This window comes from Pholcus phalangioides, unplaced genomic scaffold (genome assembly GCF_987345545.1).
Source record: "Pholcus phalangioides strain wild (caught in Gottingen) unplaced genomic scaffold, Ppha-v1.0 ptg000020l_1, whole genome shotgun sequence".
NCBI lineage: Eukaryota > Metazoa > Arthropoda > Arachnida > Araneae > Pholcidae > Pholcus > Pholcus phalangioides.
Genome location: NW_028301613.1, coordinates 7,861,773 through 7,889,672, shown reverse-complemented (window position 1 = coordinate 7,889,672; position 27,900 = coordinate 7,861,773). Strand labels below are relative to the sequence as shown.

At 36.3% G+C, this 27,900-nt stretch overlaps 1 protein-coding gene across 1 annotated transcript; it reads left to right on the top strand.

The window, feature by feature from the left end:
• The first annotated feature begins 155 nt into the window (after positions 1-155).
• Positions 156-27,497, top strand: Gnf1 (germ line transcription factor 1). Its single transcript, XM_089248479.1, has 24 exons — positions 156-352; positions 1,816-1,908; positions 3,666-3,705; positions 3,977-4,153; positions 5,411-5,586; positions 6,689-6,766; positions 7,701-7,764; positions 8,027-8,085; positions 9,890-10,009; positions 11,786-11,965; positions 12,979-13,260; positions 15,301-15,481; positions 16,385-16,485; positions 17,014-17,128; positions 17,697-17,788; positions 19,166-19,303; positions 20,830-20,925; positions 21,037-21,135; positions 21,286-21,437; positions 22,034-22,151; positions 23,495-23,640; positions 23,802-24,021; positions 25,026-25,214; positions 27,263-27,497. The coding sequence occupies exons 1-24, from the start codon at positions 350-352 to the stop codon at positions 27,374-27,376; spliced, it is 3,033 nt and encodes a 1,010-aa protein (XP_089104605.1). The 5' UTR covers positions 156-349; the 3' UTR covers positions 27,377-27,497.
• The last annotated feature ends 403 nt before the right edge of the window (positions 27,498-27,900 follow it).

Sequence of the window (27,900 nt, the reverse complement as noted above, 5' to 3'; positions counted from 1 at the left end):
ATGAAAAGGCACACATTTTTAGCTATATTTATGATCAAAATACGTAAGTTTTTAATAATTTCAAAGACGGCAGATAAAACATTTTTTTAAAAAATTCTCCTTATCAAATTTCTTGAGTTTCTTCACACTCGCGAAATCACAAAAACTACCTATCTAAAGACTACACTGCTGTTATGGCGGTTTGTTGAGTTTTCTTGTTGAAAGGCTGAACTAATGTTTACGTCTGATAGTTTCGTCGTTGGATTTTGCCTAAATCTCAAAAGTTGGGATCTCTGATGAGTTGTCGTGATCGTTAGCTGTTGATTTGCTAGGGATAGTCGAGTTTGTTTAGGTTATCGCAAGTTAATCCATGGTAAGATCAGTTAATTAACTTAATGAACGCACAATGACAATCAGCCTTGGTTATTTTGCATGTGGAGGCATGGTCATTTTGTTTTCTTCAATTCATAAACCTGGCGAGCATGGGTTGAGATGTGTCCTCTATAATAGCCTCTAAATACCCAATATACCGTTGTTTGGCGACTATTTTTTTTTTTACCGCCAAACCCGATTTGGTGCTAGGGTTATAGGTGGGACCATAGGAACACTCAATAACATTTAATTAAAAATGGGCAGGATAGAGTGGTGTTGGCGACACATCTGTGTTTGGGCGTACTTTAAAACTTGGCGACGAAAAGGTTTTCCGCATATTTAGAATTGACCACTCACTACCTCCTATATACTTATTCTCAAAAATCATAAGTAGTGTATATAGTATAGTAATGTAATAAAACAATGATAATATAGTAACATTATATCTGGGAGCTCTCTACTACATGATCATGGTGCCATATCCCATTATTGAATTACTTGTAACGAGGTTTAACATATTTACTCGAGACAAATACGTGAAATTCGGCTTCAGAATATGAGACAATACCAGTTATCACCAAAAATGATGCCAAAAGTAAGCAAAGTTGCTAACTTGTGGTAAAATCATACAGAAGTTGCAAATCGAGGGAAATGAAAACGCCACTTCAAATTGCAGTGAATTAAAAAGAAAAATATGTGAAATAAATATTCTTATTTGTAGTTGTAATTAGTGTAATGTAATTACTTATTTGGGAAGATAATTTTAATCTTTGATTTGAAGAATAAAAAATTTTTGATCCAGTTTTTTATCAATTCTGTGGTGTTTGGTCAGAACACGATATCTCCAAAAAATGGCTTTTTGATCTAAAAGTAAGTCTTGCTAATTATAACTAATTAAAAGTAAGATAAATTCACCACAGAATTCTCCTGATGATGCCAACCACTTGTGTTGGGGAAACGTTGAGAACTAACTCAAACGGACGACAGTCTTTGAACCCGAACAAACAATTTTCATCAATAAAAATCAAGTTGGCTTCGTTGAAAATACGTGAAAACTGGGACATTTTCGCATAAAAATCGGAACAGTCAGTAAAACACAAAAAACCAGGACTGTCCCGGTAAATAAGGATAGTATGGTCGCCCTAGTTATAATAGATTTTTCATTTTGTAATATCGGAATTTGCAATTCATTGTTATGTAAATTTATTTAACAATTAATTATCATTACAATGAGATTTTCATTATAACTGTATTCGTTACTATGAGATTTTTTCTATAACAGTATTCGTTGAAATGAAATTTGACTTTGGTTTGATTTTTGCACGTCAGGAATGGAATGCATTCCTCTAATGTATTGAGATATTCGGTGCAATATGTTGTATGCTTGGATATACATTTCTGTTTGTGGAAATTTTGATTGTATATATATATATATATATGCATGGAGTTCTTTTTTATTTTCAGGACATCAGAAGGTGGTTGACAACGAAGGCTGCTGCGACAGCTGCCTCTGCTCCACCCAAGAGCAACAGAGAGAGCAAGAAGTCATCGTCTAAGGTAAATTCATCAACTGACAAGAACAACCATATATTTCTCTGTATAAGTATTTTTTAAATCCACTACTCTGTGACATGATTTGGGACGATGTCTTGTTAAAGGCATTGTGATTTCTGATTTGTGGAAATTCCGTGGTGTGGGTTCTACGTCGAGAAATTCATCATATCAATGACGTTACGTGAGACCACCTCACATCAGGAGTAGTCTGTAGCTGCCTTGAAATGACATAAAAATGGCAAAACATAGACATTTAGTAATAAACACGATGGATAACATGATGATAAAAACTGACCACATCAGTCAGACAAAAAACTTGAGAACTCTTTATTTCATCCCTTTCAGGCAGAATTCCTTTGCTTCCTCCACAGTGCCATCTGCCTTGTTAAAAACGTTATCACACATTTGAACTCTCTCAAAATAATGACATCGCTTCCCCATTTAGCAATGCAACCAACACCATTCTTGCACACCTTATTTCTGTGATATACTGTGGCGATCATAATTTGTTATTGCATCATTAACATAAAATGTGCTCACAATCCGAAACAGTCATGCAGTAAGACTGCAAGATGAATTTTTTTTTTAAATAAATACAGAGAGAAATTTTTCTCAGCCAGAGTATTTACAAGGCTTGACAGGCTATAGCCTGGGGTTAGTATAAGTTCGGAGGGGTCTGCTAATTTGAAAAGAGTGGTCAAGAAAATAAGACTAGAATACGAGAAGGGCAGAAAAACTACAAATGCACCTAGAGATCAAAGGGCCGGTGGAGTGACAAAAAGGGTTACCTAGAAAGTGTGCAGGCATCGAGTAATGACCAAAACAGTGTGAAAGTATGTGAATGTCCTAGAGCAGGGGTAATCTACCTTTAGGATAGTTGTGGGCCACTTCATTGACTAAAAAACTCGCCACGGGCCATTTAAGTGCTCTGGAACTATGTCACAGGTCACTCAAGTGATCTAGAGTTGTATCGCGGGTCACTTAAATGACCTATAAATGACTTAGATATTGTGTAAGCATGGAAGTGACTAAAGGAATGACCAAGAGAGTGAGGAACTACATTGGGGAGTGACCTAAAGAGGGTGTAAGCGAGGGACAAAAAGAGAGATATCTGGAGGATTTATAATTGTGAGGAACCAAAAGAAAGACCCTGCGAACGAGGGACTAGGTCAGTATATGACCACAAGAGTGTGAAAGCATGTGTATGACCAAAACTGTGATATAGGGGAAGAGAAGTCAGTGTGTGTGGCTAAGAGATTTCCCTAGAAATTGCATAAGCATGGGAGTGGCCAAGTGAGCAGGGGTAGCCAACTTCTTTCTGTTCGAAGACTGACAGTGGCCCACAGCTTTTGGCATATAAGCTATACCAGTAAAATCACCCAGAGAACTCAGATTTATATACGTCATAAGCAGGGTTGTTAAATTTGCTCCTTGGGTAGATATCCATTTCCCCCCAGGCTGGGCTTTTTTGAAAGAAAATTGTTTGTTTTCGAAGAAAATGTGTTTAAAAAATAGAAGCATGTGACTTCTGCATTTCTGTTTGAAAAATAGAAGCATGTGACTTCTGCATTTCCCCCTCTCTAAGGGAATTTATTTTGAAGGTAGTTGTGCAGCTGTATTATAGACAATTCCACATAAAGAATTCTATGCTAAGTCCTTAGAATTTTGGATTCTTCTTCGGGTAACCACACATGAAGCATCGAAATGTGATGAAAATTGTTTTGTATAATCATGATTTACTTAAATTCATATTTTTCTAGAAAGAAGAAAAGCCATTTAAACGGAGGAAAATCGAGTCAGGTATAATATTTCTCTCTCTCTCTCTCTCTAACAATTTTATTGAACTTCTCGAGTAATCACACACTTGTTTTTATTGTCTTTGCTTGCTCGATTTATATTCTGTGCAAAAATGAAATCTTAATCCAGAGCCGTAGCTGGGGGGGGGGGGACGCCAGACCTAAGGAAAGGACGGGGGGGGGGGATTTTCGTCATTTTACTCAGTCTCTTTGCTACATCATTAATTGAAAAATATCTTTCCAGTCTTATATAATGTGTATTTTATTTCCTCCAGATTCTGATGAGGACGAATCACCGAAAAATAAAAAAAATCAAGTATCTCCAAAGAAACCAGAAAAGAGCTCGCTGAAGACGAAGGATTCACAGAGTACTGATTTGCCTCCCAAGACGACAAAACAGAAGTCTAAGAGGAAGATTTCGTCTTCGGATGAAGACTTCACATTTGATTCAGGTTAGTGCAGCGATGCAGCAAGTCTTTAGGCTATTCACCGAGGTCAGGGGGAAGGGGCTACATCACTCTAAATCGGGGGTGTACAACCTTTGCAATCTGGGAGTGGGATATGTTCCCTTTTTGACACTCACAGGCCAGAAACTCTCATATATATAGTGACAACATGACCTGTATTTTATGAACTATTTCCGTTATTTTGGCGTCCTAACTTTTTTAATGTACCAGTTTTTCCAGAGGCTTAGTTGAATTTTTGAAATCAAGAGTTGAGATTATTTTCGTGACTCATAAATTATATTATAATTGCTGTGATTCCATTATAATTACCATATTTCCCTGCGTATAATCCATGTGCGAAATTTCAAGAAAGAAAGAAAAACAACAATGTATAATCCGTGGTGGCATATTATCCGCATTATTTAAAAAAATAATAATAGAAACTTACCTCATGTTTCAATAATCAATTCATTGGTTCGCTAACTAATGAAATTTATTCACGAAACAATAGAATTTTTTGTACAAAACAAAATTTACAGTTTGATCAAAAACCTTCACATTCTGACAGAATACTCATCAGTCTGATAACATCATTTTCTGTAGATTGTCTGCAGCGGTAGATAATCTGCCTTTTTCAATGTTTAACCACTTTTTTAACAGATAATCCACGGATTATACAGAAAAAAATATTGTAATTATACAATAAAACCTGTACACAAAACAGAACGTCAAGAGACAAATACATAATATGCCATTTTAGCCAGATTTCTGTTTTATAAAGGTGCAAATCAAAGCACTAATAGAACAAGACTATATTTTGATTCCATTTTAAACAGGTTTCCAGCTCATACAGTTTCCAACTTAGGCCGGTGTTACACTATGAATGTTTTATAAAAGTTCTCTTTTGTAAAATTTTGAAAATGTAATCAGTCAGCTTATCGGGGTTACATCTGAGCAAATGCAGCTGATGAGCTTATTGGTTGCACATGACCTCCCCTTCTTGAATCCATTCTAGTTTTCTGACAATACATTACTCTCGTCTATCCACTTCGCCTTTTGCTAATAATTTCCAAAATTTTTGAGTGGGTGCACGTCAAGCTCAGTGTATGATAATTCTGGAAAGGTATGGTGCTTATATGTTATGCTAACAAACATATTTTAATGTTTGAGACACACTGCGATGCCTATTCAGAGAAATGTTTGAATTTTTTTTAAATTGGCAATATTCTTTTACTTAAAAAACCCCCTTTACTCTATTTGCAGAAGAAACATATAAAAAGTCTCGAAAATCTCCGCAAAAGAAAGCTAAGGTGGAAAAAACAAATGGGAAATTGGAGCAACATCAGAAACAACTGAATCCAAAATCTGCTATGGACTTTTTCGGAAGTTCGCCAGTGCAGCGACAGTCTAAATCCAAGACTTCACCGAAAGAGCAAAAAGTATGTGTGTAGAAACTCATTTGATGTTATGCAATGCTTATTGTACTCGACGCAATCCTCAGCCTATCACTATTAGTTAACCCAATACCGTTTTACTTCAGAAGAGGTGACTGTGTCGCTATCGATTATTGTGGAACCTAATTGTGCATTTAATGTTAAGCATGTGTTTTGTACAAAGTGTTTGTAATTAAACTAGCACTACTTGGAGTCATCTGTAGCTGATCTAATGTGGAATGACGCTGAACTTGGTGGAGGGGACTAAAATTCCCCTCTAGTCAAAAGATTTGTTAGTTCTAAACTTTGTTGATAAGTGAAAATGTGAGGCTGTGTTTGAGTCTACGCCATTTAAAAGTCTAGCCACAGAGCGCAACAGACCTATAGCGGTACAAATATTCAATCATAACACTTCGCTCATGGTTTGAAATGTAGGTGACAGCACTGAAATTTATACACAAATTCATGTACATTAGATACACACTCAGAGTCTTAAGTACACATACACACTTCCGGCACAAATTGATTCTGTAATAAATTTCTCATGTCTATAGACCAGAGTTGTGCTCGGTTAAAAAAAAAAAGTCTACATAGCTGCGAGTTTTTATAAAGTGCAAGTAAGAATTCAAAATGCAAGTTCATGCCTATGCGAGTGACAACATCAGTAACTCTGGCTCTAAAGACATGGGTAAAACTATGAAAGACATTCTGCAGACAGGTCAGCTCAACGTGTGTCTTTGACAACGCGTTGTTCGTGAACTTATGTTATCTTCAATAGGGTAACGTAGCGGCAGCTCTTTGTGAGTTTAGAAAATGGCACAACCTATATGAAGGCCCTCTATCAATTTATGCTTTGAAAGGTTGATTGAAATTAAAGCTTTGTGTAATTAAGTTAGAAGTTTGAAGAAACCAGACTCGCTTTCTATTTGGCCTGGCAGAGGACGGAAACCAGAGTAGATAATTTTAATGATCCCATTGGAATCTGTATTAAATAAATCGGTCTCAGGTACTGTAATACGGTGGCGAACAACACAAGTTGTTACGCATATTTTTTTAAAAAATTTTTCCTTGCATTTATGTTTTTATTTTGTATCTTTTTTATTTCCAGGGTAAAATCGAATCAAATCACGAAGATGATGACTTCCACAAGACCCTCATGCAATTAGAAGAAGAATCTCATTCAAAGGTTTTGAAATAATGCTCATTTAGTCTAAATCATACATGCTCAATTTGTGGCCCTCCGAATCATCTGATGTAGTCAGCAATCTTAAAAATAGTCATGTCTTAAACCTAGTAATGAACTGAGCAGCACATTTCCGGAACACTTAAGTGATCTCTGGTGCAGTTCTTTGAGTGGCTCAAGACATATTTACAGATCACTTAAGTGACCTGCAGCACAACTCCAGATCATTTTAGCGTCCCATGCCACAGTTCTAAATCACTTATGTTGCCCGGGGCATGTTTTCAGATCCTCCTTAAGTGACCTGCAGCATATTTTTAGATCACTTAAGCAACCTGTGCCTTTGTTCCAGATCATTTAAGCAGGCCCGTCATTTGGTGGGGGGGGGGGGTCAGGGGAGCCCTGGCTTTTTAAAATAAACTAAAAATGGTGTATATATATATATATATATACACACACACAAATATATATATATACATACATTGAGTACATGTTCTTTGTTCCACCCCCCTGGAAAAAGTTGAAATGACAGCCCTATGTTTAAGTTATCTGCAACATGTTTTCAAATCAACGAAGTGGCCTGCACTCTCCTAAAGGTTGAACATCCTTTGTTTAGATATAGTGAAATCTTGATACAACAATACTCTGCAGACCAAGAAAAAATATAGTTGTAAAAGGATTATTGCGTTGTATCGGGGGGCAGCAGCTCAACATTAGAGAATGGGAATTTTCAAACAAGATTTGAAAAAATAGAGGGATTTATCGCAATATAGAGTATTGTTATAGTGAGGTTTCACTGTAGTGTGTCATGAAATAAATTCTAGATCTGCTAATGCATAAATGCAAAGCATGATGATGATAATGCATAAATTTCAGTTTCCTGTTGATGTTCACGGCAGTCTATGAAAGTTCTGAATTGGATTAAATATTTTTGTTCCAGGTTTTAACAGATGAAAAGACCAGTTCCGAGAAATCCAAGAAACAGAAATCAGTTGAAAAAAAAAGTAAGCAGGATTCGTATTGGGATTTGTTTTGCTTGGAAAACATGTTTCCAACGTTCATGGATGTTACAAAGTGCCTGCAAAGTTGTTATAATTTATATCGCTACATTCAACTATTTTTATCTCTCTCTCGCACCTGTAGCATCATAAATGCCAGAAAATCATTATTCAATGGTAATTTATTTAATCACTATTACATGCCTTCATAAATATGTCATTTAAATGAATAATGCATGTATTTGTTTGGTTAACTTTTTTTTTGCAGGAGGCGCAAAACATCATCCAAACCTTGAAATCACGCCTTCCCAGAAAGAAAAGAAAAAGGTAATTTTCTGATGTATTCCATGTTCTCTTTTCCTTTCTCAAAGACAGGGTTGGGTTTTTGCCGAGACAGCAGGAAAAAGTGGAACAAACCAGAGGTGGTGAAAGTGGCAAAAATTAGAAGAAAAACAGAAAATAGAATATATATATACCTCTTCACTAAAATAAATAGAATTATGAAAAGAAAAAAAGAGTGAAAACTATATCCATCAATATTGTTGTTCAATTGTTCTAACAATTGATAATTCCATATCATTCATAATGTAATATTTACTATGATATATATCAACCATAGAGCCTGGTCATCTTTTTTGGCACCTTGATGAGGGTCGCCTGCCAGTTGTTAGATTGAACCGCTGTGGTGGTCGAGTGGTCATAGTGACAGACTCACATCGCGAGGATTTGGGTTCAAACCTCACCATCGCCGCAGTGGTGGTCGGCTGAAGTTGGTTTCCCAACTTCGAGGCACAAATGCAAGCTGATCTCCCCATTAAAAAGTCTCGCCGCAGAGAGCAACAGTCCTACAACGGTACAATTATTCATTCATTACACTTCACTCACTATGAATTGAGGAAAAAACTCAGTTTGAAAAAAATCATTGCAGATGGCAGCACTAGACATATAACAAGCATTACACAGAAACAAACTTCATGGAGGGTTCACTAAACGTACACACACATTCCAACATGTAGCAATTCGTTAGGAGTTCTTCAGAGGAATGTGGACGTCTGGTTTAGTAGTAGTTGTTAGATTGAGCTAAAATTTTGTACAGATAGTTTTTCTTTTTGATTGAGATAAGATAAGAAGTGGGAGCTAAACTTGTAGAAAGTTGAAAATAAGAGCAATCGTATATATATATATACAGAATGACCAGTAAGCAGCAACCCTTAGACACCCCCCCCCCCAATGTTTTCTTCGTCAGCTCCTTTAGCTGCATGTATCATGCCATGTGATGGGGAGCAATTATATTCTTCTGCTTTAGATAACATTTTAAATAAATAAATCTGTTTTTGGTTGAGTCAAATTCTCTTTTAATGATAAAATAGGTGTGTAAAAAGCTTTTTTGTATCTTTTTTATAAGAGAATTTTAAATTTTTGAGTCTCTAGCTTTCTTCAGAAACGACACCCTCACTGTGCTGATCATTAATGGACAACTGCTTGATAGATATTATTATCGTAGGTGCTCTGTAAACAGCATTGCCGTCAAAACCCAGGGTGCCTGGAGGTGCTCGAGAACTCCCCCTCTTGGTTTTTGCCAAGTGTTTAAAAACAAATAACTAAAATTTCTTACATCAAGCTCGAGCAGAGCACCTACATGTCTAAAATGCTTTAGATGCCCCCAGTAAATCAATATTTGTCACATGCTTCCCATATGCTCACTCGTAGTGTATTAATGACACATACCTTTGACGTTTTTTCAGTACATATCTCTGCTGTCATATTTCTTACCACTCAGTGTGTCTTAGACACACCTCTCCTCCACTGGCGTTTTTTGTGTATGTTCTACTTCTGATTCTCATATCATTCGTTTGGGACAGCAGACCCATCATTTAAATTTCTTCCTGGGGGAAGTATAAATATATTCCCCACATTGTGTGTGTCCATTTCTGTTGTATTTTTTTAATTTTTGGAGCAAGCAATTGCCCCCCTCCCCAAATGACAGGCCTATGGGACAGCCTGAAAATGTGTAACTTTATTCTAGACCCATTAACATGAACATTACATTTTCAGCTACTTTTTCACAAAACTTACTTTTGGAGCATCCCTCATATGTTTTGATAATACTTATGTCACATTCTCCCACTAGGTGATTGTGGATGAGCCACCTCCAGTGAAACCTCCACCAAAAAAGAAAGGGAACAGCAGTTTTATGAGTTACATGGTGAGAGAAGGACCCAGAGCTCTCGGCACCAAAGAAATTCCTGAGGTACATATGATTTACTCAGAGTTTTGAAATCGTATTTCAAACTTTTAATTTTGTATTGAAGTGGCTATCATTTTGCAACCAGGTCTGCAGTGACGTCACTCTATTCTATCTTGCCTGGGTCCCTGAAAACATGAGGTTTTTTCCCCAAGTAAAAGTATACTGCAAGATGTACAAATTAAATTTTTACATATCATTTTCAAAAATCATTTGAGTATTTCATGTTCCATAGTGCTTGACTTCAACAGGGATAACACAAAATTTCCTGAATAAAAATTACAGAGTTTTAACGAGTCATGGCAAACTTCAGACCTCAAGAGTTTTACTTATTTAAGTACTTATTTCAAGTACTTTTATGTACAATAGTTGATGCTACCTGTCTTCCAAATCATGATGAGTAGATATGTAACTGGGTGTATGTTTTTGTTGTAGGTTTGTTGATTGCCATGGCAACATTTTTTTTTCAAAGGAATAGTGGACTTGAAATTAAAACCACAAAAATTATATTTAGAGGAAATTGAAAGAAGAGAGAAAATTTCGGGAGAATGAACACAATGTTTGATGATTTAGCTCTCATTATTTGGCTATATTGGTGATTTAACACTCGTTATTTAGCGATGTTGACAAATTAGCATTCATAATTTGGCAACTAGCCCTTTTACTTGCGGAATGTGAAATTTTTTCAGTAAACATCAGATTTGATGCAATGGCAATCGACCATAGTAATTTCTGCAGCTTGCTGACTCGCATTTACACTTTAAAGTTGAAAGATCATTTTAAACCATTTAAAAACATTCATTTCAAACCATCTATCAAGGATATTATCTGGGTTTTGTGATCAAAAGTGAGATGAGGGCCTGATAATTTAAATAAGGGGCCGTGATTATCCCAATCCAATTTCCAGGGAACAAAATCGTGCATAGGAACTTGCCAGAAAAATCTGAAAATCAATTAAAAAAATATATAGATATATATATGTGTGTGTGTGACCTTCTCTCCAATTTCGTAAATTTTTCTGGACTTCCGGCAACTCCTTCAAAGAAAGACTGGGTGGATTATCCATTTGACATGCTAGCATTTCCGAAAAAGCTTGTCATGGGGTAAAGTTGTGAGGGATTAATAAAAACTAAATATTTTCATATTGAAAATTTTTGCTCGTATGAAAAAATATCTTTGTAGCGCTTGTGTGCATAACATGGAAAAGTGCATGGTTAGCCCATGAGTTTTTTTCCCAATACAACAGTGTACTTTGCAGTAGTCAAACTACTTTGCAACAGAGATTTCTACTTTCCAAGGTCACGTATAGCACGACTATGGGAGATAGGGAAGTGGTGCCGAAGTACAGAGGAGTAAAACACACTCTCTCGGAAAGAATAGTTTTGCGACACACAGGAGCGAAATTTTTCTTTGTCCTTTTCTGAAATTCCATAAATATGCTGTGCTGAGCTCATCATCATTGGTGAAACAGCTGGGAGAATTTTAAGTACTTTTTTAGGATCCTTAAAAACGGAAATGACTTTTTAAGGTTTTTTTTAGCTTTGTACGAACCCTGTTCAAATACAAAGGCTGCAACAGACAAAATGCCCAATGAGGTGACCGATAAAAAAGTCATAAAAATCTGTATGGCAAATAAAAAATTTGTTCATTGGTCTTTTATAAAAGAATATTTGTTGTCTGACATGACACGTGTTTGAATGACTGGTGACTGTAGATGTGAATTCACCATTAGTCACATGAAAAGTGGTCACTCCACTGAGGTCTATGTGTTTGTTTTTTCAGGGTGAATTGGATTGTTTGCGCGGCATGACTTTTATCATCACTGGTATCCTCGAGTCCATAGAGCGAGACGAGGCAAAAGAGCTTATCGAAAGACATGGCGGTAAATTAATGACAACGCTGTCAAAAAATACAAAGTACATTGTCATTGGTAGAGATGCTGGGGCCAGTAAACTAGAAAAGGTAATATAAGTAGTAATATAAAAAGTAAATATTTATAGACATTACAGTATCGTATGTTACAATAAAATGTTATAAATTGGTGATTATGCTTAATTGCCAATTGTCTCTGTAAATTTGTAAATTTCACTATATTCATCACTTTTTACTGGCTATTGTGTACCAAGTGTTGTTGATAAATTTGTTAAATATTTAAAAATTCTCACTTTTTACCAGTGATCATACATAATACCCAAGTGTAGGAAAGCCCTGTTGAATTTGATTAAAAAAGTACAAATAAATAAACAAAATAAAGTCTACCACTTTTACCAGTGATTATGCATAATACCTGATTGTAATATGAGGGCATAATCTAAGTATCCTGTCAAATTAGTTAAATGAGAGTTTGTTATATCAAAGTACGATTATAAAATTTTTAAAATTGGAGTTTGTTATACTGAGGTACGATTACAAAAATGTTGAAATTGGAGTTCTTTATATAGAGGTTGATTGGCAGATTCGTCAAATAGTAGTTATTTTTGGGGTTGCAAAACCCTGATCATATTAGCCGCTGTGGTGGTCGAGTTACACTCAGACTGTTAGGTGCACTCACTTTGTTCCAGACTCTGTCACGAAGCTGGGCTGGAAGAGATCTCGGCAACAGGATAAGTCCAGTGGCAGAGCCCCTGGCGTTCATTCCTTCATGATCATATTTACCAATATTATGCGTAGTCACTGACAAATGTGATGAATATGATATGAGAGATTCATCATGTTTATACCAAGGATGTTTGGGTCTTAGGCATAATTGCCGGTAAAAGTGATGAAATGTAGTGAAATTTATCAAACCTACCAAAATGGAGGTTATTAGCATAATCACCAGATTTATCACACATGTGTGAATATGAGCCATTTGATTTGGTGCCGTTTCACTGTAAGAGAGTTTTGAAGAATACTCATGAAAATCTCTGCATTGAATCATATTAAATAGCGATTTTGTGGAATTCTTTCATTTGTCATTTTTATGATACCATTAGGCAGAGAAGCTTGGAACCATTCAGTTAGATGAGGATGGACTTTTTGATTTGATAAAAAACTCGCCTGGTTCCGGCCCACCCAGAAAACCACCAGTGAAAACGGAAATCCCAGAAAATAAATCTCCAAAAATGAAGTCTGATGAAAAAACCGTTTCTGAGATAAAGTCTGTTCCAAGTACAAGCGGCGACAAATATCTTCCTACGGCTACCACATTGAAATCACAGAAGAAGATTAATATAGAAAAATCAGAAGATGCTAGCCCCGTGAAGAAAATTGGAAAAGTAAGTCTGATCTCAAAATTCTATTTCAAAATACATTAATTTCTCCCAACAGCAACTAATGGGCCCATAAAAATGTGGCTGCTTTTGGGAATGGTCATTTTATAACTAAAATTTAACCAACTAAAATTTTTGATCTATGCAAAATTTAAAATAATAATCTGTTCTGTAATTGGTTATATTGACTTTAATATTATCATAATTGATTAATCAACAGGGCTGTAACTAGAGGGGATCTGGCTATCTGATGCCCCGGGCGGCAGTCAAGACGACGATCAAATTTCTCTTTAAATTTTCTTCTAACATTACAAAGGAGTGCCAGAATGTGTGCTTGCCCTGGCTGACTGAGCATCTAGTTGCAGCCTTGTAAATGAATCTACATTGCTATTTTGGCATCGTAAAATTTAGGCTTGCAGTGCTGAAATAAAACAGAACAGAAACACGAATTGGCGAGGGAAACTGACATACATGGACCAAGACAGTGTACTAGCAACCCCCAAATAGTTATTTATTTCCACCCATGATCAACTAGACCACACATGCTCAACCCATGGGGGCACATACTAAATCTGACCCTCGGAGTCATCTGATGTTGATCATTTTGATCTTTTTTTTTTTTGATCATTTTTGTCGCACCACGGTCATTTTCTGCACACGAGGGCTAATTAGACCGGGACCTACAATTTATTGCCGATTCCGAACGGCAGGCTTGTTTTTTATACTCGTCGAGAGGTTGGTGCGCTAACCCCTCGATGGGGGACTCCCTGCGGTAGCAATTTTTTGCTGCGGTCAAGTCGCCGTTTTTTTGTTGTACCCCTGTGTCAGGAAAGTTTTCTGACAAGGACGAACCGGGTATCGAACTCGCGACACCTCTAAACATCCTTTGGTACTTCAGGCGAATATCTTATCGACCGGGCTACCGCGCCCCGTCATCTGATGTGACCCACGATCTCAAACCTAATTTTGTAGGAGTGAACTAATCAGCATGTCTCAGATCACATCAGTGACCTGCGGCACATTTGCAGTTCACTTAAGTGACCAACGGTGGATTTAAAGATCACTTTTGTGGCCTGTGGCATAACTATAGATCACTTAAGTGACCCTTTTTCCCTCTTCACTGCTTTCAATGTACATATAGCAATATGTGTGTTTTTTTCCGACTCCCAAGTCCAAAGTGGTTGTTGTTCAGAGGTTACCCGTAATGTTCAAATCCATGGAAAGCGTTCAGTTCCAACAAAATTTGGTCATTGTTCAGAGATTACAGTTGCTCTGAGGTGACCGTTAGAGGAGGTTTTACTGTAGTTGCATTACTTTTGTTTTTTTTTTTGTCTTTTTATTTAATGGTTTCTGCGATTTATCATTAGGATGTTCACTTGAAGTAATGCTTCTTAATCTCATTTCTATCTTTTGTTAACTTTGAAAAAAAGAATATATTGATTGCTCCTTTCTTGCATTGCTTTGGAAAGTTTACTTAATTTTGCTGATAAAGGGGTGGGGGGGGGGGTCAAAATATCCAAAATTCTGCTTATGTAACATTTGGATGGCCCCTTAGTGTGCATTTTTTTTTAGATGATTTTTTTTTTTTTTGAAAAAATTAAGTAAGATTCACATCAGTGTAAGTCCAGCAAAGTCCCATTTCATGTTTCATACTCGCTGAAACATTCGTCCGAGTGGAAGATGATAGAAGACGAAGTGAAGTCTTTGAATTATTACATTTAATATACATACACACGTGATAAAGGAAGAAGCATGAAAGAAATAGATGTTAGCGCGTTGGCTACATGATTGCGAATGCTCGAGAGAGCGAGAGACATAGAAGTAGAACAGACAGCAATCTTAAATCACTTGAACATTATAAACAAAGCACAGAATAAGGTCTATTAGATGCTGCCATCTATATTAATGAAATAGATCACATCATCCCATGTATTATATTTCTAAAACTTGAGTGTTGTAGCAGGTAGGTGAAAACAAAATGCTGTAATTTTTCTGTCGCTCATGTTTCGATTGATTATTTATTTTGACATCATTCTTTCCTTGCAGGCTGACATTAATAAACAAAAGTCAGTTGCTGGAACATGTGAGATGTGGGTTGATAAATACAAGCCTACTTCGTCAAAGCAGATAATCGGTCAACAGGGAGATCGGAGCAATGCTAAGAAGTTGCAAACATGGCTAGTCAATTGGAGTAAGCACACAAAAAACAAGAAACCTGCAGTCGCTGGTAAGTAGGCTATGATTTTTTTTTTTTTTTTTGCATGTGTTTTTGTATTAATATATATATTTCTTGAATAAGATAGTCTCGACCCAATCATTACAGCCAAAAAAAAATTCCTCTTTAATGATATTTCATTGTTGGGTGTGGTTTTAACGTTGATGTTATTGTTTAGTGGTTTGTGTAGACTTTGAAAATAGTTCTTTGTAAATACACTAGAGCAGGGCTTGTAACAAATCACAGGTGGCAGGTCGCCTTGGTGAAATTTCTAAATTTGAGAATGAGAACAAAACATTCCGTCATTTATATGTGTGTGTGTCGGCCAAAATTAAAAGGGGATTAACAACTCCTGGGGAATAGTCGAAAATTAAAAATCATTTTGGACTGTTTTTTCTTGAAAAAAGAATATGTGGCTCCTTAGAAATTTCGCTGGAATTTGAAATTTATAACCATTAGACATTAATACTGGCATTTTTGAAACATGCAGAGAAGCAATGTCTTTCTCTGCTGTTCATACAAGTATGAAAGACTGGATACCAAGCAGACATGGAGATTAAGTTCTGAAAGAAAATTCACATGCTTCCACGGGAAATTGAACCACCGAACTTTTGTAGTTCGTACAAGTGCTTTACCATTAAACTACAAAGGACTGGCATTTTCTTGCACCATGATGGTGAGGTACCACCATAAACATAATTTGTTTAATGGTAGAGCACTCGTCCAGAGTGTAAGAGTTTGGTAGTTCAAATTCTTCGCAGAGGCATGTGAATTTTTGTTCCGAACTTCATCTTCATCTCTGCCAGTCTTTCATACTTTGTAAGTCGGAAACAGCTTGTCACTCTGAAATTGGTTGATAGCTTTCTTCAACATAACCGAAAATGTAACTATTTTTTTTCCTCCATACTTTAATAGGTCGTTGGAACACTAATGATGATGGGTCAGGATTCCGAGCGGCACTGCTGTCTGGTCCTCCCGGCATTGGGAAAACTACAACTGCTCATTTGGTTTGCAAGGTAATCAATCAAATTGGAAATAGAAGTATTCATACAGTGTAATAGAACCTGTGTATACTGTCACCCCCCCCCCCCCCGTTTAAAGTATTTTAGCGATAAAGTTTTTATTGATGTCGTTAATTAGGACAGTTATTGTTAACCACTATGTCACAGCACTTCTGGGTACTTTCCAACTGCCTCAAGATTGAGTAGGGGTGTTACAAAGCTAAAACGTTTTGGGAATCACAGCTTAATTACATGTGATTTTATGAATGTATGAAAGAGTGTAATGTCAATTTGATTATTACGATAAGTGCGATCAATAGCTGATTTGATGGAACCTTCTTCAGATGAAAGCGATGCAGTTTGGGCAGGAATTTCATCAACTGCTTTGTCTCACGAAGCTCTTAATGCTGTAGTTCTCCATTTTTGCCACCCGCTGCTCCTTAGTCATAGTTTATTGACTGCTCTCCCAGAATACTCAAAACAACGGCTCCTATTGCAATGAAATGCTTTGAATTAATTTTTTCTTTTTTGTATTTTTCACAGGAAGCAGGCTTTGACTATGTTGAGCTCAATGCCTCTGATACGAGGTCGAAGAAAAGCCTTCAGACTATAGTTGCTGAACAGATTCAAAATCAGTCGCTCAGCAGTTGTTTTGCTGGTAATGTTCTCTATCTGTTATAGTTGAAAATAGTTTTTTTTATTATCTAGTGATTTGATGTGTGCGTTTCCTTAACCCTCTCAGCGGCAATTACAATGTATCTCGGCTAACTTGATGCTTCATATTTTGGCACTTGCATTAGGAGCCCTTATAGCAGGATACATAAAGATGGTTATATACACAACCAAAATAATTAAAATTTGAACGAAAATTGTTCGCAACACAATCAGTACAAGACATACAGATGTGCATGTAAAATTTACACATATTATACATACATATATACGTTCAAAACTCACAAAATCAAGTAAACTAGAGTTGGAAGGGAAAAAGAAAATAAATAATTCAAACAAGAGCAACAAGATCCCCTAGAACAATCACAGCCCTACATGTCTGAGGAGTGTAAACAAACTTTCATACTGGCGCTTCTGACTGCATGGAGTTGCATTGGTTGGTTGTATTTTTCCTTTATTTGCAAATGTACCCCGTTTTCTTTCAATTTAGTGTAAATATGCACCGCCGCAAGGCTAAAAGCAATTAAAGTCAATGTGTTATTCTGCATTTTCAGGATCTAGTGGTAAAATGATTTCTTCGAGACATGCCATAGTGATGGATGAAGTTGATGGAATGGCTGGGAATGAAGATCGAGGTGGCATTCAGGTATTCTCTAAATATGTGTTTTCAACACATGCACCATATTCTACATAATATCCAGATAATTGATGAGAATTCACAGACAAAAATTCTTATTAAGAAATAGGATTTTCTGGATTTTATGCCAAAATAAGTCTCTGGAAAGAAAATTTTTTTTGCCTCCTCCAGGAATTAAACCAGGTCCTCTTGCATACTGGATAAGTATGTTAATCGAACATCAAAGACACAACCAGTGGGTTCAATTCCCGACAGAGACAACTTTTCTTTCCAATGATTTGCTTCTGTATAACATCTCCAGAAAATCCTTTTTCTCAATATATTTTGGGCCAAAAAATATCATCTCTCTATACCAGTCTGGACTCTTTAACACATGGCCTGGAAGTCTCATTTGGCCATCATACTTTTTTGTTGTGGCCTGCCAATCATTTTCAATAAATGGTTGAAAAAATTGAAAAGCGATCAATTCTACAGTTAATGAAAGAAATAACTTTCAAATTGTTGAAATAATTAATTTTGGAATTGATGAAAGAAATAATTTCAGAATTAGTGATAAAAATAGTTTTCAAATCAGTCAGAGAAATAATTTTAAAATTTCTGATAGATATTATTTCATAATCAATAAAGGAATAATTGCATGATTATCAAAAGAAATAATTTTGGAATTAATGAAAGAAATAATTTTGGAATTAATGAAAGAAATAATTCCAGAATTATCAAACTAAATAATTAAAAAAATCATTTAAAGTGATTTCAAATCAAAATTAAGATCAGAATTAATCAATTCAATCAGTAGTAATCAAAAAGTAGTAGATACATAGTATAATTCAATAGTGGTTAATCAAAAACTTATTAGAATTAGTGAAAAAAATTCTCAGAACCAATCAAAATTGACAATTTATAAATTAATTTTTTTTTAAAATTTCAGAATAAAGTCTTCAATTATTTTCTTTCCCTGTTTAATTCAATGCCCCATTGGCCCCCTTAAGTTAAGATGCTGTTAAATTATATGAGTTGGTGGCCCACAGGCTTTGTGGGAAGTTTCAATTCGGTCCACTGTGTCTGTGAGGTTGAAGACTCCCTGCTCTGTACTATCGCCACTTGGGGTGGCCATTACTGTAGTTAAGGGAGGCTGCAATGTCACTACTCAGCGTTTTGTGCCAATAAAATGCATGTTATAAGGAAGTGAAGGTTGTGTATCTGGTATATTGATTGCACTTGCCCGGTATACAAAAAGGCCCAGGTGCTATTCCCAAAAGAGACAAACAACTTTTCTTTCTGAAGATTTGTTTCGGCATAAATCCAGAGAAAATACTATTTCTTAGTATATTTTGGGCAAAAAAAAAATGTGTCTATAAAAAATTCTTATGCCTTATTGCATTTCAGGAACTCATAGGATTCATCAAATCATCAAAGATTCCCATTATCTGCATATGTAACGACAGGAACCACCCTAAGATAAGGTCGCTGAGCAACTACTGTTTTGACTTGAGATTCCAGAAACCGAGGGTTGAACAGATCAAAGTTAGTGCAGATAAATTGATCCTTTTTTTATGATCATTACTGATGATAATGTCTATCTGGTGCAATAATTTTTTGTCATGAATATGCCTTTTAATAAATCATCAGACGGTATTGGATACATCCTCAAAAAGTTGCGCAACTAAATTCTTTAAAAGCTTAAATATCTCTTTCTCAGAAAGTATATATCCGTGTTTTGATGGCTATGGGTAAATCTTGTTAAAACAAATACAATTGTACCACTCAAGTTTTAATACCTTTTCCAGTCTGCATATGAGCCCGCGGCCTGCATTTGTAAAAAAAAAATGTTTCATGCTACATCTCTGGGAGTTTGCAATGTAAATAGACATAGCTGAAACAAATCCAATGACACAACTCTGGGTTTGATACCTCTTCTGATCTGGATACCAGGCTCATGGCTCCCATTCATAACAAAATTGTTTTATGCTATGTCTCTGGAAGTTCACAATGCAAATAAAAGCCTATTATCTGATAGATATCCCTAAGACAAATCTGTGGTGCTACTCTGTTTTTGATACGTGGGTACTAGGCTGATGACTTGCATTTGTAATGAAATTGTTTTACTCTATATCTTCAGAGGTTCGCAAGGCAACTAGTCAACAATGGTATTGTCTTAGAGACAGTCCAGAGACAAATCTGACGTTACCTATTTCATCAAGTCAGTACCTACCATGCAATTCAAGGTACAAAAAATGTATTCATGTCAAAGCTTGCAGCCGTGTCTGATACAGTCCATCCAATCCATCCAATTTTTTTTCTTTTTGGATAGCTTTTTGATGTTTGACGTCTCTGTCTTACTTTGTTCTTTCCTAGAACATGATTTACTATGAATTCTCAGATTCCTTTTTTCTTTCTTTCAATCGAGCAAAACTCAGGTCTATTGCCATGGGCAATTTACTATCTATTAAGTTGTGCCAGAAGTGTAAGTGTGTGTACCTAACAGGCTGAATGTTTAATATTGATGGCAGCACTGAAAAATCAGAATTCAGATGCTGAATAATAATATAGTGATAACTAAAATAATATGGTAACTAAAAATGGGGAGTTGGGGGGGTCAAAATTTACTATATTGTTTATTATGAAAGTGGCATGTGAATATACTTCAATGCATCGTTCCATGTCTGCACACTCTAGCCGTTTGGAGGTTACATGTTTGATTTTTTTTTTTGGCAAATTTTGTCTTTCCAGTGCCAGTGAATGTATTAAAAAGTTGTCTTAAGTGAGATGATGATAACAAAATTTGCTAATTTTTTTTACCTTAATTACTTCTTGTGTGGCATGTTAGTGAGGCTTAGCGCTTCAGATTGCCACGATGCTGCGGTGTCCTCTCCAGGATTTTTCCCACAGCCAGGTTGGAGCTTGTGCGGGGTGCATGCATTGTATTGCAGAAATTTTAGCTGCTGTTATAAAGTCATGGGGGTGACTTAAATTGCCAGTTGTTTTGAACACACAAAGTGATGATGATGCACAATAATGACACCTGTTATGTCTTTTTACTTGCACGGTAGGCTGCCATGATGTCTGTGGCTTTCAAAGAAGGTTTGACCATCACCCAAAATGTACTTCAAGATGTAATAGTTGCATCTAATCAAGACATTAGGCAGGTAATAGCCTCATTTGTTTCTTTAATTAGAAAAATGTCTCAAACTTTTTCTTTTGTTGTTGTTTACAAGGAAATAACGCCAGAGGGTTTTCATGTTACTCCAATGATGTAGGTCTTGCATAACCTGTCTGTATGGTGCGCCAAAGAGAAAGGCTTATCTCAGGAACAAGTCAAGCAAGACATCGGTTTTGGCGTGAAGAGTGTAAAAATGGTGAGTTTTTTTCCTACTCAAAATTTTTTTCCTGCCTTCAGAAGATGCACCTGTGTTTAAAAATGTGCTGAATTCTGCTCCGATATTGCTTGCCTTATAACTTTGTAAATTTTTTTTTTTTTTTAATTTGATATGTCTCTGCATTCACAGGGTCCATTTGATGTTCTCAGGGAGGTTTTTTCGATCGGTAACAATAAGAAAGCAACGATTAATGACAAGGCTGCTCTGTTCTTCCACGATTACAGCATAGCGCCTTTATTTGTTCAAGAAAATTATGTTCACGTGATGCCAACTGCTGCTGGGTAAAGTTTTCTTTCTCTTTGTGTGATCATGTAAAAACATTTGAATTTCATTTTTCACACACATTTGAGTCTCGAACGCTTGAGGTTCTTTATAATATGAGACACTGAAATACACCCCCCTCCCTCCCAAGAACGCATTTGGTTTCATTTTTCTGATGAATGCATGCAAATAAATTCAAAAAAATGTTGTTTTTTTTAAATTAGCATGAGACACTGACCTTCAGTTTCATTAAGAAATGATAAGATTAAGAAAAGATAAAAAATTATCTCTAAATGTGCCACGAGTGGCATTGCAGGTCACTTAAGTAATCTGGAAATGTGCTGCTTAGTTTGGTTTTACAAAATTTCGTTTGAGGTCACAGGCCACATCAGATAACCACATTTTGCCCGTGGGTCATAGATTGATCATGTACCCTCTACATTGTTTTCTTGGACCCTTATATGTGTGTTCCCTTGATCTTATTTATTTTATTGTGCTCTGAGCCAATCAATGAACTGCCCAATATTTTTCTGGAGATACTTCAAAATGTGGTAACATTGAATGGTCAATACATATAACAATTGGTATTGTTGTTTTTTTACTTGTCTGGCTTCAGCGGCGATCCTAAAAAGCATCTGAAACTGCTGAGCGAGGCTGCTGACAGCTTATGCATTGGTGATCTGGTAGACAAGGAAATTCGCAGCAACAGTAGCTGGGGCCTCCTTCCAACGCAGGTAATCTATATGGTTCCATATTTTATTGAACAATAGTGTCTGATGCCGCTATGTACATATGGGTTATCTAATGGAACCTGTTTATGTTGTATCAGGTTTTCGCCTTTCAAAAGGTGATAGTATTGGTATCGCATCTTTGCCAGATTAGAGTAAACGAGTACAGGATCATTTAACATTTGAATTAAATATGACAATTTTTTATTCAGAACCTGTACTTTCGTCATTAAAAGAGATGCGATTTTAATCCTAATAACGGAAGGATGTCTGCCATTTGATATTAGTATTGCTACTACTTAACCGTGCATGCACCTGGCACACATTCCTCTGTGGCATTTCTAACCAATTGGTACATGTCGGAATGTGTGTTCTGAGTGTGTGTTCTGAGTGTGTGGATCTAACGTCTTTCTGTTGTCAGAATCATTCTTGTTTTGTGTTCGTGTCAGTGTTGCCATCTGTCTCCCATACTTTGAAGTAAATATGAAGAAATGCTTCAGTTTCCAATTATATTAATATTGCAGAAGGCATTTGTTGTATGGCGCTGAAGACGACAATAGCATGAAGTGCGTGATTAAACTGAAAATTTGTCGTAGATAATTTCATATCAAAAGTTATTGTGTTTTCAAGACAAAAGACAAATATTTTGTATTATTATATTCTGCTCATAGCTGTACACAAGACATGCTTGGGAGAAAGACGACTTTTCTTCAATTAATTGATTTTTTATATTTTTTTCATAAAAATATATAAAAAATTTTATTAAGTCATCGGGGATATGGCAAGGGGGGGGGAACCTTACCCCCCTGTAATGGGAGAATCTCCAGATTTCTGTAGGCCTACTATTTCCAAATGCTTATGAAGAGACAAAGATAATCCACGCTGTTCAAGGAAAAAAAGAGAAATTTTTAAATACGAGCTTGAACACGCATCATTTTAACGAGTGGGGAGAACCACTTACTGAGATTCTGATTATGGTATTTTGCGCTTGTGATTGCATTGCGCTTAGAAAATGATTATTTTTTAATATTTTTGAAAAATAATCGCAATACAATCACAAAAACATGACTTTCATATTTTATTATCCGAAAAGTAATTTTTCTTGTGAAATAAACGGCCGAATGGTGTTTTTGCTCACGAATTGAATGTCCCTAGCGACCTCTTCTGTAAAAGCAACAGTGTATTAGTTTCTTTATAGATTGCTTCAATTTTCCCAACGTCATTGGATATACTTTTTTATTATTTGCTAAACTGGTTTCATTTTATTATCACCCCCACCCACCCATAGTTTATATAAATGATTTTTATTGATAACCCTGCATGGTTGTTTCGTATTTTATCCCCCTTAGGCCATATTTTCAAGCTTGATTCCTGGAGAACTCCTCACGGGTTACATGAAGCAGATGATCAGTTTCCCGTCTTGGCTTGGTAAAAACTCCAACAAGAACCACATGGACCGCGTCCTTCAAGAATTGCAGATTCATATGAGGATGCGGTAAGTTAAGATGGCAAGGGTTTGTGTTTGTTTTTTTTATCATTTGTGGAATGAATTTAAGATACTTGACAGTGTCTTTTTTCAGTTTTTTTTAAAATTCTGATACCCTTCTTTAACACAAGGAGTTGATTTCACTTTCACCTTTTTGTCCCTGTCACCAGAACGACTGGAAACAAAACAAATATCTGTATGGAGTATTTGCCGCTCCTTAAACGTGCTCTCACTAAACCTTTGCTGGGCGACGATGCAGACGCTAGCAACATTAAGCAGGCCGTCGATGTGATGAAGTACTACTGCCTTCTCAGAGAAGACTTTGATTCGGCTATCGAACTGTCTCTGTGGTCGAACCAAACTGATCCACGCTCAAAGATTGCGACGAAAGTGAGTATCCAGTTGGCTTTGACTGTTTATTGTTGCGGGTGTTTATTCATCACACATGGTTATTTGCATGCAGAGTTCGTAAATATTATATTTTTCAAAAATATCAGATGTTTTAATATGTATCTGATATTTTCGATACAATAGTCCACATATTGTTGATTATGGATATTTTCAGGCTTGATGTAAAGTAATAGTTAAAACATGTTCCTTAACCTAAAAACATTCATGTGATATTTTTCAATAATATTATAATCTTTTTAACAGGACTTTTCACATTCAACGTCAAACTTGTGAGCCTATATTTTTATACAATAGTCAAGCTATTGCATATTATAAATGTTGTATACTATAAAATTTAGAACATTTCCAACTTGACATCGAGAGATTTGCATTTGATAGTTGTTAGTAAGATATATTTTAAATCCTTTTTCACATTTAACTGGAGAAGAGGGTTTTGTAAATATATTTTTGAAAATATCTATACTTTTTTCGACTGAAAATATCAGTTCGTTTGTAGTTAGGGACTGTTCAAGTATTACGTAAGCAAATTTTTAGCCATTTTTGACCCACACTCCCCCTTGTCAGCAAAATTTCGTCATCAGCTCTGCCCCTCTGAATCCAACTCATATTTTCATAAAGGGTGGTTGATGGTGTAAGCATTATCTAAACCCCCCTCCCCCCTTGTCATCAAAAGTCAGCGAATCGGAAACCCCCTCCCCCCCATCGATGATGACATAATACTTGAACGGCCCCTTAAAATTATCCTGGACTGGAAATAGCAAACCATTCTCAATTGAAAGTATTAGCATTCGTTAACGAAAGAAATAATTCTGGAATACAAGAAAGAAATAATTTTTTGGGTGGCACAAATGATTTAATAGGCACACACTGCCAGCCGTCTGTAATTCAATTGCTCTTCAGTGTTACACTCTGAATGTATTTTCACCTTGAATGCAATGGCAAGACATAAATCAGGTTCTTTGTTCTTTTCGGACTGTTTTCAGGTCAAAACTGCATTCACGAGAATGTATAACAAGGAATGCGTGCAGAACCCATATGCTGCAACGAGCATCTCCAAAAAGAAAAAGAAATCTGCAGCAGACGAGGATCCTTTGGCCGAAAATGAAGAGCCATTGTCTGGAGACGAGGAGGAAGAGGATGATGACAAACTCGAAAACGATGCCATGATCAAAGTAAGTTGGAAACTTGTACACTATTAAAGAAATATCAAGATTTTTCGGGTGTGTATTTGAAATGGGCGTTTGTAGCAAGCATTACAAACATCACGTTAGGTTCACAACACACAGTCCAACATGTACCAGTTCATTAGAAGTTCCGCAGAGGAATATAGACAGGATGCATATGTGGTTTAGTAGTAGTAGTGGTGGTGTTGCTGTGGACTCATTGCATTAGTAGTTGACTACCATATATAATCGTATAACCCAAGTTTTTTTGTTCCTCAGTTTGGGGGTACACGGGTCAGTTTTTGAGAAGAAAATATCGACCCCCCCCCCCCCCGGTTCCTCCACTTCACCGAATCATATAGCTACATGGCCTCTGAACGGCTAGCTTGAAGATGTGTGACTTCATTGGACTATTACTATTTAGATCCTTTGGCTTCATTTTGCAATTTTGGGTCAACTAACGTCGGTCATTCAATTGTATTAATTTAGATAGCGTTACCAATCAATAGTGTGATTTTTGTAGCTATGTTCATACCCCCACAGAACCGATAATATTAAACCCAAAGGAAAAAAAAAGGAAAACGTTGTTGGCTCTGATACACCTGGTGCACCTACATGGATTTTAAAGCCATCAACAAGCCTTGCAAGGAATTTATGGACCAAATGAATGTGTTCCAAAGATAAAGAAACCTGACATGTTGGCCCAGTGTGTGCGTCAAATTTTGCACTCTTAGATTCATTTTTAGTTATCCCAAAAGAAATCTTTAGCAGATGACAATAAGGAATGACACAAATGCGATATTTTCTACCTGAGAATTTATTATAATTGATTTACTTTAGCTACAACAACAATTAATTAATCGTTAAATTTCAGTTCCAACAATCTAATAATCTCAATGCTTAGGGGAAATTCTTAGGGAAATTTTACGTCAATAAAAAAATAATTAAAATGTATATCACAGTCTAGAAACATAATCGATCTCACAAAACAGATGATCTGAAAAAGCCATTTCAATCCATGTGACTACAAGAAAATGTGTTGTTATCACATGAATGGAGCACTCAAAGTCCTCACCGCTTCCTGTACCTTCAGGAAACATTGCAATCGTGGTGAAGAGAGTTCATGTAGATTCACATCAGAGGCTATTTGTGGCGAAAATTGGTTCCAGTGGTTATACCCATCCGATCGTGGGTCCAACAACTACTAGTCTCCACGAAGCCGGGAAAACCATAATCGAGTTCGGCATCATCCCCTCAAAGACAGTGAGACGATATCCAGTTAGTTCACTAGACACCATTACTGTGAATGCCGAAGTGCACCAAGCACTTTATAGTTACTGAAATATTGCTGTAAGGGAAAAAAGGGGGAAGTGAAAATGTGCTGCTGCCCAATCATAATACATAACCAGTATATAAAGGAATTTTCCCAGTCTCGTGCAGGTCTCATCCAATCAGCATAGAGATTACAACAGCATAATATCGTAACACTTTAAGAAAGTTCAGTGTTCGTTTACATTCACATTATTTTATACTGCTGAACATTCTTATCTGCAACCTGGCAGCAGGTGAATCAACTGCGATTGCTGTGACTAATTGCCAGGTGAACAAAGGTAAACATGTTTTAACAACAATTAAGGAATAGGCTCGGGATTCTGTTTCCTCAGAGATCATTATCCAATCCTTTAAAAAGTGTTTTATTGGTATCGCAATGGATGAAACTAAAGGCAATATTGTCTTTGAAATTGAAAACGGCAGTTGAAGAAGCCACACTGTATTGGCTTTTAATGTAAAGCTCAGAGGCTCAGAAGAAATGGATGAGAAAGTTTGAATCATTTTTCATTGTAACTTTTGCATGAAAATACATCCACTTCCCCCCCCCCCCTGCAAAATGAGCTGATTTTCAAGGGTTTGCTTATACACAGGTTTTCAGTTTATTGCGGTTATGGTGGTCCTGAAGTGGGTGTGGTGGGATAGGCTTTATACACAAGTCGGCTTTTAAACAAGTATATATGGTATGTTTGTTAAGTTTTTTTAAACACAGTTTACATTTGTTACAGGTAAAGAAGCCAAGCAAGAAAGATGTAAAGACTTCTGATGCAGAGCCATCATCATCGAAGAAGACATCAAAATCAACTAAAGCACCTGCCAAAAAAGCACGACCCAAAAAATGATTATTTTGGAACTGTAATTGCATAAAAAAAAGACTCTTCCCTCCTCAAATCTTGTATTTAGATTCCTAAAGTGTTGTTTCGTTCAATATTTTGAAAGAATAAAATATATTTTTAATGATATAATGATTTCTCATAATTTTGAACTATATAACATACTCCCGTAACATGTGAGGGTTGTGGCCAAAGTAACTCATTCATATGGGAGAGGGAAAAAAGACCTAAATAAAAGAAACAATTTTATTGCATGCATAAAAAACAACCTTGTTTGTCGACAGTTCGAACATAACTAGCATAGAAAAACACACAAACAAAAAGTAGAGATGCTGACAAGTCCTGCTATCTGGGGGTGACCAGAGGTCTTACATACTTGTATTCCCAACATTCCCCTCAACCTCCACAGGAATTGCCAACTGAATTGGTCATCAAATTTCAGTACCACTGGCTGTACTAAGAATGCCTGAATGGACATTTCCATTGTCTGAAGGATAATTTGCATGCTCTTGTCCACATATGTTGATGTCTGG